Genomic DNA, 21,385 nt, shown 5'->3' with positions numbered 1-21,385 from the left:
AGAAATGTTCATTGCCTAATGATTACAGAATCCTTTGATCCCATAATTCCAGGTCCAGGACTCTTATCTGCTTTTCTCTCTGTCCCCCTCTCTCTGTTTATATAATTATAGTTATTTCATCTTTTTGTCATAATGATTACTCCTCACATCTTCAAAAAATATATTGCTCTTTTCTATATTTTCCCCATCTTTCTTACTTCAGAAGTCGATGTAATATTCTCATAAGGTACCAAGAATAATGGGTAGTTATTATATGCAGTTATCATTCTCCATTTGTTATGCTGCTAGCGCTGAATTTAGAAATAATAATGGTCCATGATCTAAACCAACTATTTAATTGAGGAACCAGTCAGTAAGCATTCTGGTATCTACTTGGTGAGGCATTAGTTTTACAAATACAAAAGCAAGAGAGTCCATGCCCTCAAGATGCTTAATCTAGTGCATAATGCATATCCATTTTCAAAAAAGTACTAGATTAGGAGTAAAATCAGAAAATATGACAAGTCATATATACCATATCCATCCTAGTACTGGGCAACATCTTTAAAAGGCAACAAATAGCTAGGTGGTACAGTGGCTAGAACATTGGTCTTGGAATCAGAAAGTCTTGTCTTCTTAAATTCCAGTCTGGCTTCAAACATGTACACATTCTGTAATCCCTGGGCAAGTCACTTAACCCTATTTGCTTCAATTTCGTCATCTGTAAAATGAGCTGGAGAAGGAAATAGTCACCTACTTTAATATCTTTATCCAGAAAATGCCAAATAGCAACCACTCCAGTATCTTTGCCAAGAAAATCCCAACAGGAACGATCACAAAGAGTCAAATGTGATAGAAAATGATGGAACAACAACCAACAAAAGACACACCTTTTTGACCAAAAAGAAAAAAAAAATAAATATACAGATATATTCTGATTTTTAGAAGCTAGATTTGGGAAAACACATGACATTTATCCATACCAATAAAGTATTTGCTTGTTAGTAATCAAAACAGAATATTTGGAAGCAAAGTACTATCACTCTGAAAATATTTTATCAGTTTTTTCAGAGTAAACAAGCTGTGGTGAAAGCAATATTTATTGGCCTATACATTAGTAGTTGTGTATTCTATGTTTTCATTTGAAGACATCTTAAAAATCACGAGGAAATATTTTACATCAATTTTCTTGTATATTTGAAACTTTCATGTCTTTTTAAGTGCTAGTTTAATAACACCAGTTGAAAAAAACTTAAACATTTCCATAACTATTTCTATTTCATTTTCAGGAATTTGCTGCTTTGACAAAAGAATTAAATGCATGTCGGGAGCAATTGCTAGAAAAAGAAGAAGAAATTTCTGAACTTAAGGCTGAGAGAAACAACACAAGAGTAAGCATGAAGTACACAGAACGATTTTATCTTGCATTTGAATTGGTTTCCTTCCTTTGATTCTTTGCTAGGCAAAGATTCACATAGACAAAGAGAAGGGCAGGAAATAAACATTTATATGTTGTCTATTATATGCCATTAGCTAGAAATTTCCCTTTTGTATTTTAGTATTATAGCTCTTACAAACAATCTTTCATTTTATCCTTAACACAACCTGTAGGGATTTTCAGTATTTCCATGTTAAAGATTCCACTGTTTGTAAAAGTGTCTGAGGCTGGTTTTGAACTGAGGTCTTCCTGATTTCAGGCACAGCTCTCTATGTACTGTACTATCAGTTGCCTCATAGAAGTCCCGGACAATCACATGTGCCCTTACCAGCTTAAAAATGATATTTGGATTTTTAAAGATTATGTGACTATGCACATACTATTTTAAAATTTAACCAGTGACAAGAATACTGAAATGGTATCAGGAGATGTGGGTTCTAGGTTTCCCTCTCCTGTTTACTAATCAAGTTACATCTTTTGGGGTTAAATACTATGCTTACCAAAGTCCTCCCCGGTCTCATTTTTTATAGCTTTATGGGGGAAAAATAAAATTGAACGTGGGATCTTCTTTAAGAAATTGGGTATTTCATCATTATCACTGTCTAACAACATTTTTTGTCCTCACATAAGAGAGAAAACAGTTGCATTTCTTTTGTCAAGTCAACAAGCCTTTATTAATTGCCTGTTATGTGAAAAGAACTCTACTAAGCAGTGATTATACAAAGAAAGGCAAAAACAATTCCTGCCCTTTACTTTACTCAAGTAGACTACATATAAGCATATATATATATACAAATAAGTTATATATAGATTAAACATAAAATATTCCATTCCTTACTCTGTAAAGTCAGTGCAGTTACTAATTGTAGGAAAGCACAGTCGTCTTAAGTATAGGCATTCAATTCTAGTATACAGATGCAAAGAAATTTCTCTTTTATATTTTGAGCATTGTAGCTATTACAAATAATATCCAAGAAAATGAATATTATGAATAAACTATATCTTTTATGACTGGTCTTAGAAAAGATATATAAAAAATAAAAACATAACTAAATAACCATTGGGCTTAAATTAGCAGTAACATTTCCTTCTATGTGCATAATGTTTATGTGATCAAAATTCATGTATTTCCTTAGGCTTTTATCCGAGAGGTAGCATGGCATAGTGAATCAAAAGCAGATTTTAGGATCACAAAGACAAGTCCAGGTCTTATCTCAAGCATATACACATACACCCATTCTCACATATAAACACACACATATATATACATATATACATACATATATATATATGTATATATATATATACCTATGTACATACATATATTTATATACACATACACATACATATGCACATATATACACATGTGTGTACTAATTGTAGAAACCTGGTTGAATTACTCAACCTTTAAGTGAGCTATAAAACTCTTTAAAATTATAAGGTGTTAACCTATATTAGTAGTCAGGGTACTCCATCTAGAAGTTTCTTCTGTCAGTGAGATTATAATTATAGTGTTTTCACCTGTGTCCATCTCTGTGATCTTATCAGATATTTGAAAATAGCCTATGTTCTTTTCATTTGCCTGGCATTGTAAATGTGTTCCTAATCATTGTTCCACCTTTCTGTTCACTCAGAAAATTATGAATAAATTGCCCACATATAAAATATTATCCAGTATCTTCTTTTATTTTCTCCCCCCATATTTTGGAAGTCTTATAGTCTCTTTACCCATATCTTGATATCTACCTTATTCATCAGATTCTGAGTCTCTCTACTGACTGCTACCCTAATTCCCATTGCCATATCCTAAGTTTCTGACCTTTAAATAGAGCAGAGCAGACTTATAAGGATTACTTCTTCCTTGAATATCTTACTCTGACAATTTTTGCTCCCGGATGTTAGTCAGATGGCCCCAAAGTAGTTTTTTTATTCATTCATTCAACTAGGATTTGTTCTAGGCACTGGGGTTAAAAAGATAAAAATAGAAAGCCCCAATCTAGAGAGTTTTCATTTTCTTGGGAAAAGCATAGATATACAAAGATAAATAAATTCAGAATGTATCAAAGAAAATAAAATATAATTGAGGGAGAGTGCACTAATGCCTGGGGATATCAGGATGGGTTTTTTATATGAATTTATGCTGGAACTAGGCATTAAAATGATATCTAGCACTTACATAGAACTTAAAGGCACTATAAAGATGACAAAATAAGTTATACATATTCTTCCATTTGATCTTCACAGTAGCTCTAGGAAGTAGGTATTATTACTATCCCTATTTTATAAATAAGTAGATGTGGGTATACAGAGGGGACATTTCACAGAGGCAAGATTCAAACTCAAGATTTTTGGACCCCAAGTTGATCAATGTTATTGTACCATTCAGCTGGTCAAGAAAAGTTAGGAATTCTAGGAAGTAAAAATGAGTATGTATTTTATGTCTCTGTAAAGACTCAGGAATAGAAGATGGAATATCTTCAACGTAAATGTCACATGTAGGAGACAGCAAAGAGAACCAAATTTGCTGCAACTCAACCTGTGTGGAGAAACACACACATTAATCAGTCTAGAAATTTGACTGGAATCAGATTTTGTAGAGTTATAAATTCAAACAGAAGTTTTTCTTTTATCTTATCAGCAAGAGAGAATTGTCAAGAGAACAAGTGAGTGACATGATCAGACACGAACATTGAAAATCAGGACAAAATTAGTGTGACTCTATTTCCATGTGATCTTTCATATATCACAGAAAAGTCTACCTTTCTCAACAGGTCTCAGCTTGATTTGCTATGATGTATGAGGTCATGAAGAGTCACTATGACTAAATAACTGAACAACAATATGCATAAGATGAGTAAATATGTCAGTTATGACAAAATACATTCTAGGAAGGAAAACACATTTAAACATATATGTAGTGTTCTTGTTGGTTTTCTGGAGGTCTCTGGACCAACCTTTGTTTCAATAGAGTAATCACCACGAAAATAGCCAGGTATTAAAGTCCAAAATCTAAATTTTTTATTATCTCCTTGCCTGGGGCCTGGCTAGCTTTCTTGAAGACTTTTTGGAGTCTTGGTTTTAGTGGAGGAGCAAAGGAAGAGAGCCTACCAACAAGGTGGTGTGAGATAGAGTGAATGAATCTAGCTGAGTTTATCTCAGCTTATATGCTCTATTTTAATTACATTATCATAGGTATCAATCTTATAGAACTATAATAAGTACTAACTACATGTACTGAACTAGAGAACCATTAATCACCATAGTAAACTAGATAACCATTGTCTTATCAGTTCCACTGACTTAATACCTTGTAAGAATCCTTGTTTTAAGTATAGATCTGGCCCATAACACACACATATACACACACACACATCTACATATATAGCTATATCTGCATGTACAACACACATATATATGCTTCTTTTTTTTTTTTTTAACATAAATCTAAAATTAAGATAAAAGGCAAAATGGTCTCATCAAAGATTCCAGCAGGTACACCTTATTTCTTTCAATGGCCAGATGCAGGTTATCCAGTCAGAATGACTTGACTTCTTCAAGAAACAAAATTTCCTTTACTGTCATTACTTATTTTGGGTATCTAATCCCTGTTGTCCAGTTTTCCCTTTTTCTTTTGTTTCCAAAGTACTGCACTGTTTTCTCTGGAGAGAGACAGAAGAAAAACATGACAAGACAAAGGAGTATCTTAGCCTTTTCTGTCTTAGCAATTGTTGTCCTCCCATGCACACCAAATAGTGATCAGATTGCTTTTTAGAACCCCTTTCTCATGATGATTTTAAAATTATTCATTCCAGTTTTGTTGTACTCTGCTTTCTTTGGAATCAAAGAATCAAAGAATCAAAATTAGAGAAAAAAAATGAACATTCAATTTTATTTAGAATTGAGAACAGACCAATAAGTACAACTCAACTTGAATTAACAGATAAAGATAGAAAATCCTTTGCTCTCTTAAATAATGGCTTAATAAATAAAGAGATTGTTTTTAATGGGGAAAAGGAAATAGACATGCTTTTTTCTAAGATGAAAGAGGATTATAACTAAAACTCTTATTAAGAGCAATAGAATCAACACAGGTAGTGAAAATCTATATTTTTATCTTTTTATCTCCTTTGTTAAATGTTGAAGAAATTATTTAATTACATCCAAAATATTTATTTATTTATTGGTCTGGACCTGTGTTTTTTATCCTATTGAAAATACATTTACCAAGAACCCCCTACAAATTAAGTGCCAAGTAAGTAAAAAGAGACTTTAACCTAATCCTTCCTAACACTGAACTCTTGAGTCCATCTCTTTCTTCATTATGCCATTTTGTCTTTTATTTTGCTTTTAGGTTTATGTAAAAAAAAAAAAATCACATGTATGTGTGTATGTACATGCATGCACATATGCATATATATCTATATATGTATAAATATATTTTCCTTCTTAGAATATGTTTTGTCATAATAACTTGATTTACTGATCTTATGCATATCGTTGTTCAGTTATTCAGTCATAGTGACTCTTCATGACCCCATATGCCATTGCAAGTAAAGCCTTCTATCCTCCATTGTCTCTCAAAGTCTATCCAAGTTCATGTTTGTTGTTTCCATGACACTATTTATCCATCCCCTTTTCTGCTAATCCCTTTTTCCTTTTTTTTTTTTTCATTTCCCACATCAGCATCTTTTCCAATGGATCCCATCTTTTTCATTATGTAGTCAAAGTATTTAAGATTCAGCATCAGTTTTTGGTCTTCCAAGAAATAGCTTGAATTCATTTCTTAAAGTATTGATTGAATGTCCTTGCTATCCAGGAGTCTCAAAACTCTTCTTTAATACCCTAATTTGAAATTGTCAGTTCTACAGGACTTAGCTTTTCTTATACTCCAATTCTCACAGCCATATGTTGCTATTAGAAAAACTACAGGTTTGACTATATGTAACTTTGTTAGCAAGGAGATGTCTCTGCTTCTTACTATGTTGTCCAGATTTGCCATGGCTTTCCTTCCAAGGAACAAGTCTTTTGACTTTGTGGATGGAATTGCTATCTGCAATGTGATCTTCAAGCCCAAGAATATAAAATCTGAAACCTGCTTTCATTTCTTTTCACTTTATTTGTCAGGAAGTGATGGAACAAAGTTGCTATTGTCTTAGTTTATTTTTTTGTTAAGGTTCATGCAGCTTTTACACTTCTTCATTCACCCTCATCAAGGGGCTTCTTCATTCCTCTTCACTTTATGCCATCAGAATGGTATCATCTGCTTAACTGAGATTGTTGATATTTCTGTCAGAAAGCTTAATTATGGCTTTTGATTCATGCAGTCTAGCATTTCATATGATGTACTCTGCATAAAAGTTAATAAGGTGACAATATATATTCTTTTTGTACTACTTTCCCAATCTTAAACCGGTCATTATTACATGTTCAGTTCTAACTGTTGCTTCTTGTCCTACATATAGGTTCCTCAGGAAACAAGTAAGATGATCTGGTACTCCCATTTATTTCTTTGAGGACTTAATACTTGATATTTTCATTGTTGCTTCCTGAAAACATAGCCTGTATAGGGAATGCCCATAGCAACCTAATATTGTCAAACACAATAATTTTCAGCACCTTTACTTATAATACATATTATTAACCTTTACAAATCTTTGATAAGTATATGGCTTATTCCCTCTCCCAAACACAGAGCATTCCACATATAAGTTGTATGAGTGAAAATTCTTATTTATATAAACACATTCTTGAGGTGATAAGACCAGTGATGTTCAGAAGATGACCCTCAGTTAAATACTTTTTATCCTATCACAATTGTCCTGTCTTTGATCTCTTACCTTATCTCACTTTTAAAAAGAAAATGTTCATTGCTTTCATTCCCACTATATATTCTATCGTCAAGATTATAAAGCAGTCCCAAACTTTCCTAATAATTTTTTATTCCTTTTCATTTGGCATATTTTCTCTTTAAATGCTTTTTGTCAGCAAACATTTATAATACAATAGATGGATGATTATCTTATAGATAGAGGAACTAACAACTGGGTGGCGTAGAGTGGAGGTTAGAAGAAATCTCCTATAAAAAGTGAAATTTGGGCTCTCTTGAAAGAATACAAGGAAATTAAGAGGCCAGAGGTAAGGCAGTAGACAATTCTATCCGTGGAGTATATCCAGTATAAAAGCCTGGTGATTAAGGAAGGTCTGCCATGTGAAAAGATCAGAGACCAGTGTTCTTGAATGTCAGCCTGTGGAAAGGGAAGTTATATAGGGAGCCTATAAAGTGACAACGTAAAAAACAGGAAATGTCAAACAGCAGAGTATTTTATTTTAATCTAACAATATTAGAGACTTTTAGAGCTTATTGAGTATGGAGAAGATAGGGTCAGCTAAGTAAAAAGTGGATTGGAATAGAGAAAGACAACACAGGAAGACCAATTAGAAGATAATGGCAATACTTCAGGTGAAAGGTGATAAGATTCTAAAATAAGATGATGACTTTGAGAATAGAGAAAGGAGTATATGTATGGGAGACATTGTAAAGGTAGGAACAAGTGTGATGACCATGTATTTAAAATCAGCCGGAGTCAGGAAAAATCTTCAATCTTTATTGAAGTGAAGAGGTGAAAAAGGATTGCGATCGCAATATGGGCAGCTGTGACAGGTAGCCAGCTAGCAGAGGGGGATTGGAGATGAAGGGCCCGTCGCAATGGCAATGCGAGCAGCTGTGTCAAGACACCAGCCAGCAGTCTCTCCTTCTGCTTCACTTCCCACTTCCTTGCCTTCACCTACCAAAAACGTCATTTCCTATACAACACATCAGGACTTGCATAAAGAGTGGGCGGGGGCCATTCTTTCTCCAAGCATATATTAATAGAGTATGGTCCAATTACTATTTAGCCTCACATGCTTGGGACCTCAGTGCATCAACTCAAGTCTCAGCCCATTACAAACAAGATTGTTTTTTCTCTTCTTTACCTCTAGAATCTTACATGTCTTTTAAAGTCCCACTTAAATGCTAAGTCCTCCAAGAAGATGATCAATACAGGTCTTCTTCCAATGAGTGTAATTCCATATTAATAAATGAAAAAGTATTAAGTACTTTTTATTCATAAATCTTTGGAAAATACTGTCAATGGAAATATTCTGGCAAAGATACTGGATTGATTTGCTACTTCCTTCTCCAATTGATTAAGGCAACCAGAGTTTAAGTGACTTGCCCACATTGACACAACTAGTAAATATCTGAGGTGGAATTTGAACTCATGTCTTTCGGATTCCAGACCCAGGCCTTTTTTCTACAGAGCCATCTAACTACCTCAAGTAATTAATTACCAAATAAGAAGCAATGTGGTGGCAGCTTTAAGGGCTAATTTGAAAGATAGGAAGGAAGACCTGAATTTAAGTCCCATGTATAATATGCAGTGTAAATCATTTAACATTTCAATAATTTAGGCAACTTTCCAAGAAGTAAATTTCAGAGAAGTTGTTGACCTGCAAGAATTCCTGGAAATGAAATGAAATCACAAAGCCAGTAAAATCACAAGTCCTTTCCCTATCTCTGTCTTTACATGCCAGACTCTGTGCTAAGTACTCTAATGTAGATATAAAAGTCAGAGAGCCTGGAATTTACATTATAATGGGGGAGATAAAAATAACACTAATTCAGCTATCATGGAATGTATGTTATGATTATCCATTCAGGACATACCTTATCCCTCCTACTAGAATGGAAAAATTCCACAAAGATTCAGCCAGTGTCTTATCTAAATTCGATTTCTCCTCAAGTTCCCATATATGGCTCTGCAAAGTCAGGCTAAAAAAAAAGATTATTAAGTAATAAATGATTGATTGCCATTCCTTTTAGTTAGATTGCCATTCCTTTTAGTTAAAGAAAATTCTATTTTAGTTCTTATTCTTTAAGAAAAAAAATCAAAAGGTAGTTGTAGTGGTTGTGATTCTGAGTGCTAATTTTGGAAGAATCTATAACCACAAAATGTATCATCACTATACTTCAATGATTGATAGTGATTTACTTTTTTCATTTTCTTCAGTAGAGGAACTTTAACTGGAAGCTGGGGGCAAGAATGAATGTCTGTTCCAATTGTTTAAGACTATCTTTTCTTGCAACATACTGCTTTATAGAGGAGTAAACATATAAAGGAGTGAATATATAAAAAGTAATAACATTGTCAAACACATAATGATTCTGAAGTAGATATGAAGCTCAGTTTGTTAGTAGAATATCTAATTGTTGCAGGAAGTTGCAGACTATAAAACCAAATTGTCAACATTCCTTCCTCCTCTTTCTCCTGTTCCTCCACTACCATCACTGCCACTACCATCATCATCCTCATCATCTATAAAGAGGTTACTTTGTCCTAGGCACTGTGCAAATGCTTTATAATTACTATGTCATTTGATCTTTACAACATATCTTAGGAAATAGATGCTATTATCTCCGTTTTATACATGGGGAAGTTGAGGCAAACAGAGATTAAGCATTGTCCAAAGTCACACAGCTAGGAATTAAGGTCTAAGATCAGACTTAAACTTTCTATCTTATGACCTGGTGCTTTTATTTAATATTTTTTTCAGGTATTCTTGTCACATATGTTTGTTTAATTAAGCTTTAGTTATACAACATTTTTATCATTGTTATTTATTAGTCTTTATTTCTTTTCTTATTTATTCCCTCTCCTCATCGAAAACAAAAAATGAATATCCTGACAACAAACCTGTATAGTTCATCAAAACAAATTTCTACATTGGTTCTATCTAAAAACATGTGGCTTATTGAGTGAATTACCTCTTTGGCAAAATATGGGTAACATGTTTCACCTATATTATTTCAAAGTTGTTTTCTTTTTTTAAATATTTATTTAAAATTTAAAATATAAATTAAGAAAAAAATAGAAAAAAAAGGAAAAAACAAACAACATTGTCATGTTGTGCAGAACTTTTGGGAGAGTTCAAAATATATAACAAATTTTCATTTTAAGAAAATATAGTAATAGAAGACATTATATTCAGGACTATCCATCTTTTCTTCATTGTAGATTATTCTTTTGTTCTCTGCCATGCACTTTTTACTTTATTTTATTTGTCCTCTTTCATTGTTGCCATCTCCTATAGGCAGGCTATACTTAAGCATGGATATATTTTTGTATACATACACATACATATCATTTTATTAAGTAATACATGTTCTTTGCCTAACAATTTGCAACCAGACTTCCTCAGGTTAGACCTAGATTCCAAATACAGGAGAAGACAGTCTTTTATACATTAAAAACAATCAAATACGGCCAATTAATTTAAAAGAAAAATATCTTATTTTTAATTGGATGAATGATTAGGGACTTTTCAAGTTAAGAGGTAAAGATTCAAGTCCTTGAATTAAAAAAAAATAAGAGATGATCTACTCCTCCCCACCAAGTGTCTGCAGACAGTCAAAGGAATATGGAAACAGTAATTGACTGATCAGCATGGGTTAAGATGTATAGATTGCTTGTAAACTCTGCTTCTACTCTCTGGATCTGATTGGTCAGTAGATCCCTGGTTATAAGTCTCTAAACAGTAGGAAGAGGTGGTCCAGTTATATCCAACACACAGGGCAAGATTCAAACAATATAGTATGTTTTTTCTCCCAATTCTCCCAGATAAATAAAGTTTTCTCACAGAACAGAAATTGAATTAAGACCCATAAATTAATAGAAACTAAGTTAGCATTAGTACTGAGTCACAAGATGGAATCAGTGTGGTTTTCTTAGTCGCTGCAATGAACAACTTTGCTGTCCCCAGTTCCCTCACATTCCTTTGTAAATCCTTTAAGTCCATAGTGTATATCTTTGTGATATATTGCTGTAATCTCCTTTTTCAAATCTTATTTAAATTTTTGCATCTATATTCATTAGGAAAATTGGCCTATAGTTTTCTTTCTATGTTTTTAACTTTCCCTGGTTTAGAAATGAAGACTATATTTATGTCATGAAAGCAGTCTGTTGAGATTTACTCTTTACTTTCTATTTTCCAAATAATTGGTATTAGAATAATTGATTTTTGAGTATTTGGTAGAACTTACTTATAAATTTATCTGGACAATCCGATAATTGTTTTTAAGGAATACATTGGTGACTTATTCAGTTTCTTTTTCCAAGACAGAGTTGTTTAAGTATTTTGTTTCCTTTTCTGTTAAACTGGGAAATCTATTTTTTTGCTAAATACATGATTATTTCACTTAATTGTTCACTAAAGTGAATTAAAATTGACTTTTAATTGGGAAAAATATCTCTGAATAAGTGCTTAAATGTCATCTTCATTAGTGATGAATTCATTTTTCCACTTTTTAATAGTGGTAATTTGGTTTTCTTTTTCTTTTTTTTTTAATTTTTTAATTAAATTAACCAGTTTTTAAAAATCTTTTTTCCTCCATAAAATCAGCTCCTAGTTTTATTTATTAGTTCAGTGTTCATGTTTTTATTTATTTTTACTCTCAATTTTATTGTCTTCTTAAGGAAGATCAGAATGACAGAAGTGAGGAAGAAAATTTTGAGCTTAGTTTTATTTTTAATGATTGTGTATTCTTTCTCCTTTGTTTTTTTTTGTTACATATAAATGGGTAATATTTAATATTATTATTAATAATATATTATATTATATATAATAATATAATATAATATATTAATAATAATAATAAATATATAATATAAAATATAATAATAAATGGGGAACTAAATAAAATATATTTTAAAGAAAGAAAATATTTGACAACAGGAGAGCATTGAAATTAGAGTATCCGGAAAGTGATCCTGTAGAAAGTGAAATTTTAACTGGGACTTAAAGGAGATCAGGAAACTAGGAGGCAGAGATAGGAAGAAAGGGCATTCTAGATATGGGAAAACAGTGAAATTGTATTGAACTGGGAGATGGAGTTTCTTATTGGGAAGATAACAAGCAGAGCACTGAATGGAAGATTGTATGAAATTGGGAGCATAGAGTTTGTTAATAAGGTGTAAGATAATTAGAAAGGAGTTCTGAAGGAGCAGGTTAGGAAGACAGGTTTAAATGTCAAACACATACTACTGGGCTTATATCCCAAGAGATTTTAAAGACGGGAAAGGGACCTGTATGTGCAAGAATGTTTGTGGCAGCCCTCTTTGTAGTGGCCAGAAACTGGAAACTGAGTGGATGCCCATCAATTGGAGAATGGCTGAATAAATTGTGGTATGAATATTATGGATTATTATTGTTCTGTAAGAAATGACCAGCAGGATGATTTGAGAAAGGCCTGAAGAGACTTACATGAACTGATGCTGAGTGAAATGAGCAGGGCCAGGAGATCATTATATACTTCAACAACAAAACTATATGATGATCAATTCTGATGGACCTGGCCATCTTCAACAATGAGATGAACCAAATCAGTTCCAATAGAGCAGTAATGAACTGAACTAGCTACATCCAGTGAAAGAACTTTGGGAGATGACTATGAACTACTATATAGAATTCCCAATCCCTCTATTTTTGTCCATCTGCATTTTTGATTTCCTTCACAGACAAATTGTACACTATTTCAAAGTCCAACTCTTTTTGTACGGCAAAATAACTGTTTGGACATGTATACATATATTGTATTTAACTTATACTTTAAGATTTTTAACATGTATTGGTCAAATACCTGCCATCTGGGGGAAAGAATGAGGGGAAAGAGGGAAAAAGTTGGAACAAAAGGATTTGCAATTGTCAATGCTGAAAAATTACCTATGCATATATTTTGTAAATAAAAAGCTATAATAAAAAAAAATGTCAAACACAGACTTTTATATTTAATTCGGGAAGTAATTGGGAGCCACTGAAGTTTACTGAGTACCAGATGTGACTTGGTCAGATATGTATTTTAGGAAGATCCTTTTAACAATCGAATGGACCATGGATGGTTGTGAAGAGAAACTTATGGCAGGCCCAGTTAGAAGGCTAAAGCTATAATCTAGGTATGAGAAAATGAAAACCTACACCGAGATGATGACAATATCAGAGGAAAAAAAGTGATGTGTATGAGACATATTACCTAGATAAAAATGAACGGACTTTGGTAATAGGTAAGGGCAATGAGAGTCCATTTTTTCTTGGCAAAAATAATGGAGTGGGTTGCCATTTCATTTTCCAGTGAATTTTTTTGACAGGCAATCAGAGATTGTGACTTGCTGAAGGTCATACAGCTAGAAAGTGTATAAAACTATATTGAACTTAGGGCTTTCTGACTCCCAACCCAGTGATCTATCCACTGAGCCAACAACTGCCTAAGAAATGTGAATTAATTGAAAAAAGAAATAAACAGGGCACAAGTATGGGGATAGAGAACAAAATAAAGAAGTAAATAAACATACATATAAACACACACACATACACATGCACACATACACATATATAATCTTACCAGGTTGGAGGGCATTAGCTTAAAAACCCCAAATAATAAACCTTTATATCCTTAATATCTGGGATCTTGAATGTTGAGCTTTTGAGACACGACTTGTGGTTAGAATAATTTCCCGCCAACTAAAGTAATTCTTTTTTCATTCTTGTACCACTAAATTAGATTGCCCCCAACACAGTTTCCTTATGTAATCTTCCATGGTTTGTGACTTAGATATATAAAGCCCTCATCTGTGATTTCAATCTTAATGTCAGTTATAAATAATAAAACTATAATTCTATCCATCTCAGGGGTCATAAACTACAAGAGGAAAGCTAAATTGTGTTTGAACCATTCCTTAAAATGCATAGATAAAAAGCCCCTCTCTTTTTTTTCCTTTGAGCTAGAGAACCTTATTAAGATTAGCTGTGCTAAGATAAATCCAGACTGTTATTATTACAGCTGTGTAATTCCCCATAGTTGGCACATTTGCCCTCATATAAATGTATGTCCTTCAATAATAGGTCATTTAATTTAATAGAAATTGAAACACAATTTGTATCAGTAAGAGAATTGAATTCAATTCAACAAATATTCATTTAACATCTACCAAGTATACAGTAATAGATTAGCTAATGGAAGTGATACATAATGATAGGAGTAGTAATTATTATGATGACTATGATTACTTGGAAACTTTTATTATTTTTTCTGGTATCACTTACGTTTCCCAATATATCTCTCCATTCCAAGAAAACCATTCCTTATAACAAAGAAAAAAAAAACTTAAAAGGAGAAAAAAAAAATCAACAAATGTAACCAACAGTTTGAAAAAAATCTGGCCTTATATGTATAATGTTATATTTACTTTATTAATATCTCATTATCTCTCACTAAACTAGCTTGATAACTGCTAGTTATTGATATCTGCCCTCATACTGGCAAATCTATGTTACTACCAAAGGACTACCCATCAATTATATTTAGTTTGTTTCAGGATCTTAGAGACAAACCTTTATGCTCACCATATTAACTTTTAAGCTAATCATGATATATTTCTGTTTACATAAAGCAAGCACACAAAATGATGAAATCTATGCCTTAACTGTATATATATATATATATATATATATATATATATATATACATATATGTATAGCATAGATATATAGTGTCATAAATATATCTATTTATTTGTGTAATGATTTACTTGGTAATAAAGCAAAAGAAATAATTCTGACATCACAGATCCTCAAATAAGTAACATCACAATTCATGTACAAGCCTATATGTCCCACTAATACATTCATTTACTGTGATAGCAAATACATATAGTCTTATTGAAACTTGACAGGAAAGCACATGAGGAAGGAAAAATTTTGTGTACAGGGTAATTCAAAGCTCTGGATTATGAAATTTAATGTCATTGGTCTATTAAGGAATAGTTGTAACACCGCAAGAATTTTAGGACTGAGTGCTTGTCTGCTCATTTGTTTTTTTATCAAAGGGAAATTATTTTCTTACTTTTTTCAAATATTATGTTTTTTTTATGAAAGGTTGTACTTTATATCCTCTGCCAGTTGATATAACTTTTTCTTTATGCAAAATGTATTCTGCTTTTTAAAAATGTATCATATCAACTGTATATATATATATGTGTGTGTGTATTTTTTACACACACACACACATATATACAATTAAGACATAGATTTCATCATTTTGTGTGCTTGCTTTATGTAAACAGAAATATGTCATGGTTAGCTCAAAAGTTAATATGGTGAGCATACAGGTTTATCTCTAAGATCCTGAAAGGAACTAAGATAATTGGTGGGTAGTCCTTTGATGGGAACATAGATTTGCCAGTGTGAGGGCAAATATCAATAACTAGTAGTTATCAAGTTAGTCCAACTCTTTGTAACTCCATTTGGGGTACTCTTTGCAAAGATTTTGGAGTGTTTTGCCATTTTATTTTCCAGCTCATTTTACAGATGAGGAAAATGAGGTAAACAGAGTTAAGTAACTTGTGCAGGTTCATACAGTTAGTGTTTCAGACCAGTTTTGAAAACAAGTCTTCCTAATCCTGCCACTTAGATGTCTCCTCTCCAACTAGACAAATACTTTAATCTTCTATTTTTGAACCAGCATAACATTTTCAGTCTCTTACGCAATTGAATTGGCTAACAATCCCTTATAGGCCAGAGCATTGCAAAGTTCCTCAAGCTGAACTCATTGATTATTACAATCCAGTCCAGCCCATCCAGCTGTTCACTTACCAGGATTCTGTATCTTAGAATCAGAATGGAACTTCTTCCTACAAAAAAAAAAAAAAAAAAAAAAGATAGAAAAGAATGAGAAGGAGGGAAAAAAGGAAGGAAGGAAGGCGAGCTCTAGTTGATTCTCTGAGCCAAGCAGAGGAGCATAGCTACTTTATTCATGAAGATTCTTTTTCTTCCAATTAGACTGGAGAAACAGTCTTCCTGTATAACAAAGCAACTCTAAGACCTCTATTTCCCCACCTGCTTTTTGCTTTCAAACTAGAAGGAGGTGGTCTGCACAAAAATAAAACAAAACAACAAAAACCAGATGCTTCTGTGTGGCTCCTCTATGGCTCTAATTGTAATAGCCAATCAGGAGCAAGGTGTCAGCCTTTTTATGGATTGTTATTTTCTTATAGATCTCACAAAACTATATTTACCACTCCTCTCCCCATGTTCCACTACCCCTACCCCCTCATCTCCCCATCCTCACTCACCACCTAGTTTCCTCACGCCCATTCTTGACCATTCTGGCTTTAGTCTTAATTCTTTGTTTCTTTCAATGACTTAAAGTCTTGTTTTGTACTACTCAGTTTTCAACTTTCATATTTGAGGTAAAAACTTATCAGATTTCCCTAATGAAATAAATGGTCCTTATTTAGTCATCTCTGAGAGTCCAAAACATTAAATAGCTTTTTCATGTTTTCAGTATTACTGTAACTCTTAAATCTTAAAACAATTACATGCAAATAGCCATAGTTCCTTGAAACTCTCATATCTCAAAACAGTCCTCTTCAATCTGTGTTTTTGAAACTGTGTTCACATATTAGCAGTTTCCAATAAAAGATTCTCTATTTAAGCTATGAAATTCATCACATATAAAATAAGGAATCTTTTATTTTTATAACATAGTTCTTTTTTTCTCCCAACTTATTTAATTTTAAAACTGTTATCTTTACACACATACACATTTTAGGGTTTTTTTTTAACCAAAGGGAAGTTATTTTCTTAACTTTTTTCAAATATTATGTTTTTTTATGAAAAGTTGTATCTTATATTGTACCTTATATCCTCTGCCAGTTGATATAACTTTTTCTTTATGCAAAATGTATTCTGCTTTAAAAAAAAACCCTCTAAATTATTAAATATGAAAAAGCAACAGTTTAAATGCAGTACTTTATATATAAACAAAAGAACAAATTAATGACAAGCTAGTTGTTAAGCACTTATTAAGCACTTACTGTTAAGTGCTGGCACTAAAGAAAAACAAACAAACAAGTTCCCTCTAGGAACTTGGATTCACTGTAAAGTGAGGTGAAAGTTACAGGAATAGTAAATAGTGCTACTTGGGAGCAGATTGACAAACTCCTGAAACATTGTCAAGTATTCATTTTGTTATAGCTCCAGGATTACAAAAGGTAGAGGAGAGATATCCAACTTTAAGGTGGTTCCTGAGAAGAAAGCTAGGAATCAAAGTATTGTAATGCCATAATTTTCTCTACCTCTGAAAAGAATAGATGAAAAGATACTTTTTCATGTAAATTATTTGAAGTCAAACTTGTTTATTATAATTTTATCGCATTTGGTTTCATTTGTTTGTTGTGCATGTTTTCCTGACTCTTTTTTCTTTAGGGGTAGAGAAAGTATTCTTATGATTTTCATTGCTCCAGCACTTAGCAAAATGCCTGGCATATTGTAGGGGCCTTCCCATGTTTCTTTGAATTCCTCAAATTATGTCTTTTTAATTATGTATTTAGTATCCCACTGCATTCCTCTAACTAAAGATGTTTTGCCATTTCCTAACCAATAAATATGTCCATCCTCCTTCCCTTCCCTCTCTCCCAACCTCCCTCCCTCCCTCTCTTTCTTTCTCCTCCCTCCCTTCCTCCCCTCCTTCCTTCCTGCCTTTCTTGTTTCCTCCCTTCCTTCCTTTCTCCTTCCCTTCCTTCCTTTCTCTCTCCTCCCCTCCTTCCTTCCTTCCTTCCTTGCTCCCTCCCTTCCTTTACTCCTTCCTTGCTTTTTCCCTTATCTCCTTCCTTCATTCTTTCCTTCCTCCCTTCCTCCTCCCTCCCTCTCTCTCTCCTCTCTCTTTCCCTTCTTTCCTTCCCTCCATTCCTTCCCTCCCTCCCTCCCTTCATTCCTTCCTTCCTCGCCCCCTCCTTTCCTTCACTCCTTCCTTCCTTCCTTCCTTCCTTCCACTCTCCCTCCCTTCATTCCTTCCTTCCTCGCCTCCTCCTTTCCTTCATTCCTTTCTTTCTTCCTTCCTTCCCTCCTTTCCTTCCTTCCTTCCCCTTCCTCCCTCCCTCCCTTCCTTCCCTTTCTTCCCCCCTCCACTTTTTCTCCCTTTATTTGATGGTCATTGTTTTCATCATAAAACACTTTCTCTGGTTATAGTGTATCTTAGCTCATTTACAATTAACAATAGCTTATTAGGCCTTCAGTATCAATGTAATGTTGATAACATTTAGATATGAGAGAAAACCTGTACTATATTTTCTTTTGTTCCCTAACAATAGCTGTTACTGGAGCATTTGGAGTGCCTTGTTTCAAGACATGAGCGGTCACTAAGAATGACAGTGGTGAAAAGGCAAGCCCAGTCCCCTTCAGGCGTCTCCAGTGAAGTTGAAGTTCTCAAAGCCCTGAAGTCCCTGTTTGAGCACCACAAGGCACTGGATGAAAAGGTACAGTATGGAAAGACACTCATATTCCACCTCATTGTGCTCTTGTAATCATGGCATTCTTACTTTCATCCACTGAAGCACATGTTTTCCTAAAATAAGTCATTCAAAGAGATTCCCTAAATGGAACGAAAAAATCAGTTTACCAAAGTCCTTGATATTCCAATAGAACATTATCCTTTAGGTCTTTCATCGGTCTGTTATTTGTAACCTAGCAGAGTTGATCATCTGGGAGGTAAAAAGCATAAGATGTCGGGGGAGACCTCAGCTATAAAAACAAAAGCTATCTCTGATAATCTAAAGAAGATTAAGTTTCTTTCTTTCCTGATGGAGATCCTTGCCTAAAGATTGCATCTCTTAGTTCTACTATTTTGAAGACTTAGGCTATATTCTATAAAAGTCCCTCCATGTAACTGAATTGGTAGAAAAAAACATGCTGTAAGGCATTTTTAAAAAGTTTTAAGCTCTTTCATTTCTGTTGCTGAAATAAATTCTAGTGACATACATAAGCCAGTCTGAGTGTAATACCCTTTGGAGATTATTCAGGTTTATGGTCTGATTTCAATTTTGTAGAATTTAAAAGATTGAAGTTAAAAAAAAAAACAAAACACTGTACTCTTTGCAGTTACATATTCTCAGAATTTTTTTGACATTTCATGTGAAGTAAGTGACAGATCATGAACATTCGATTTTAAACCAGTGATTATGCAGCAGTTTTATTCACTTTGTAGCAGTGCAGATTTATTTGTTCTTTATTAATATGTGTATGTCTTCTTAGTCCTCAACCCACAATTATTTTTTATTTTTTCAGAAAGGATGTACGTACCAATATGTATGAAGATAACCATAATTTTGCCTTCTACAGTTTTAAGAAATACATTTTATTTTGTTTTTCACTTTAGATATCAAAGTCAACAATTGGTTCATTAACATTTTTCATGTACCAGAATTGGAGTTGTATGTAGCAGTCCCTGCTAGCATATTTGTCAATGTGGCAAAATTAGGCAGTAATATTTTTCTCTCCTGTCATTACTTAGTACTTTGTTAAATTCTTGCTTTTCTAGAAATGCATTAAGGTTTTATAATTTTTTAAAAGTTGTTTTCCAAATGTGATGGACTACCAGTTTTAAGTTCATAGATAAATTTTATTTTGAACTCTTGGTACGAAGAAGTTATAGATATAAATTTTCATGAGACATAGTAGACAGAGGGCCAGTTCTAGGTTCAAATTGCAGTTTTGACACCCATGACTCTATGGATATGAACAAATCACTCAAACCCTTTATGTCCCAGGCGATTTTACATGATAAATTATAAGCAAGTTATTGAACTGAGTCAAAGAACTCAACCACACTAGATGTTCATCGTATCACTGAAATCACAGATTTGCACCAAAATAAATAACAATAATTTAGTTAATAACAACAACAAACAAAAAAACAGAATTTAATCATGATATCTGATACTGAATTAAAAGATTTCTGGGAAGCACACTCTTACAGGAGAGAAAAAGACATATAAGTTTATGTATTTTATTTCTTGAATGTAATTATCAACAAATAGAACTATTCAAATATACAAAACATGTATGGCATACAATGTGTAAAAGAAAACAATTCTGGATACGTAAAGAAAGCATTTGTCAAATACTTGCTATATTCCAAGAACTATGCTAATCATTGGAGAAACAAAAACAAATGGGATAGTCCCTACCTTCAACTTACATTCTAACAGAGGAATTCTAAAAATATAAAATTTCAGTGTCACTAGTTGATGATAGAAATAGATAAGGAAGAAGAATAATACTGATCAGAGGGCTACATGAAATAAGGGAAGTAGTGGATGTGATAGCAGAGTGGACTGTGAGTTAAAATGAAGACTTGAAAGACTTCTAAACTCTCATCAAAGTAAAATTCAATCATGACTTCAGAAGGTTGAAGATGAATCATACTTCCCACTTCTTGGCAGAGATGTGATATAGAAGACAGAAATAATGCAGGCATTTTTGAACATGGACAATATCTTGATTTATTTTGCCTCACGCCATAGTATAGAATTTGTACAAAGGATGGCTTCTCTTTAGGAGAGGGGGTTGAGGTAATGGCAGATATACTTTAAAAAAGAACAGTGATGCATGGTCATTTTTTATCCACACTTCTTACTGCATCCAGAGAGAAATAAGACTCCATAATTTTGTCAATAATCCTATTAACTCTAAAAGTTATCACTTGTCAGAACAAGGTGATATTTTGCTTTATAAGGATGGTGGGGGAGGAAAATGCAAAATATAATCTAATCATAAATTGAGATGGAGTGATTATTTAACCTAAGAATGAGATAATTTTAAAATTCAACATACTATTCATTTTTTCTAAGAACTGATTTTAGCTTTTCTAAAGAAAAATTTTTTTCTGAGAAAAAAATGGCAAAATATTAACCAAAGCAAAATCTCTAATAATATTCAATACTTTTGTTTAAAAAAATGTTTTTCCATAGAATAAAAATATTAGGCACAACATAGTTTATCAAGATAATACTAAAAGAAGAGGTTAAAAAGCAAATTCTATTTTATATGTCTTTTAAATAATTAATTTATTCACGTGAAGAAATTACTCTTTGTTTC

General features: G+C 32.9%; 1 protein-coding gene across 8 annotated transcripts in view; it reads left to right on the top strand.

Annotated features, from left to right (window-relative positions):
• PPFIA2 (PTPRF interacting protein alpha 2) overlaps positions 1-21,385 on the top strand; it is a 668,498-nt gene that overhangs the window by 441,712 nt on the left and 205,401 nt on the right. For all 8 annotated transcript variants that reach the window (XM_051962865.1, XM_051962864.1, XM_051962862.1 and 5 more), the window contains 2 exons: positions 1,269-1,370; positions 18,601-18,765. In XM_051962865.1, coding sequence (XP_051818825.1) covers positions 1,269-1,370; positions 18,601-18,765 — 267 coding nt within the window. The remainder of the gene's footprint in view (positions 1-1,268; positions 1,371-18,600; positions 18,766-21,385) is intronic.

Source organism: Antechinus flavipes, chromosome 5, assembly GCF_016432865.1.
Source record: "Antechinus flavipes isolate AdamAnt ecotype Samford, QLD, Australia chromosome 5, AdamAnt_v2, whole genome shotgun sequence".
NCBI lineage: Eukaryota > Metazoa > Chordata > Mammalia > Dasyuromorphia > Dasyuridae > Antechinus > Antechinus flavipes.
The sequence above is the reverse complement of the archived record's forward strand: the minus strand, read 5'-3'. Positions and strand labels throughout refer to the sequence as shown.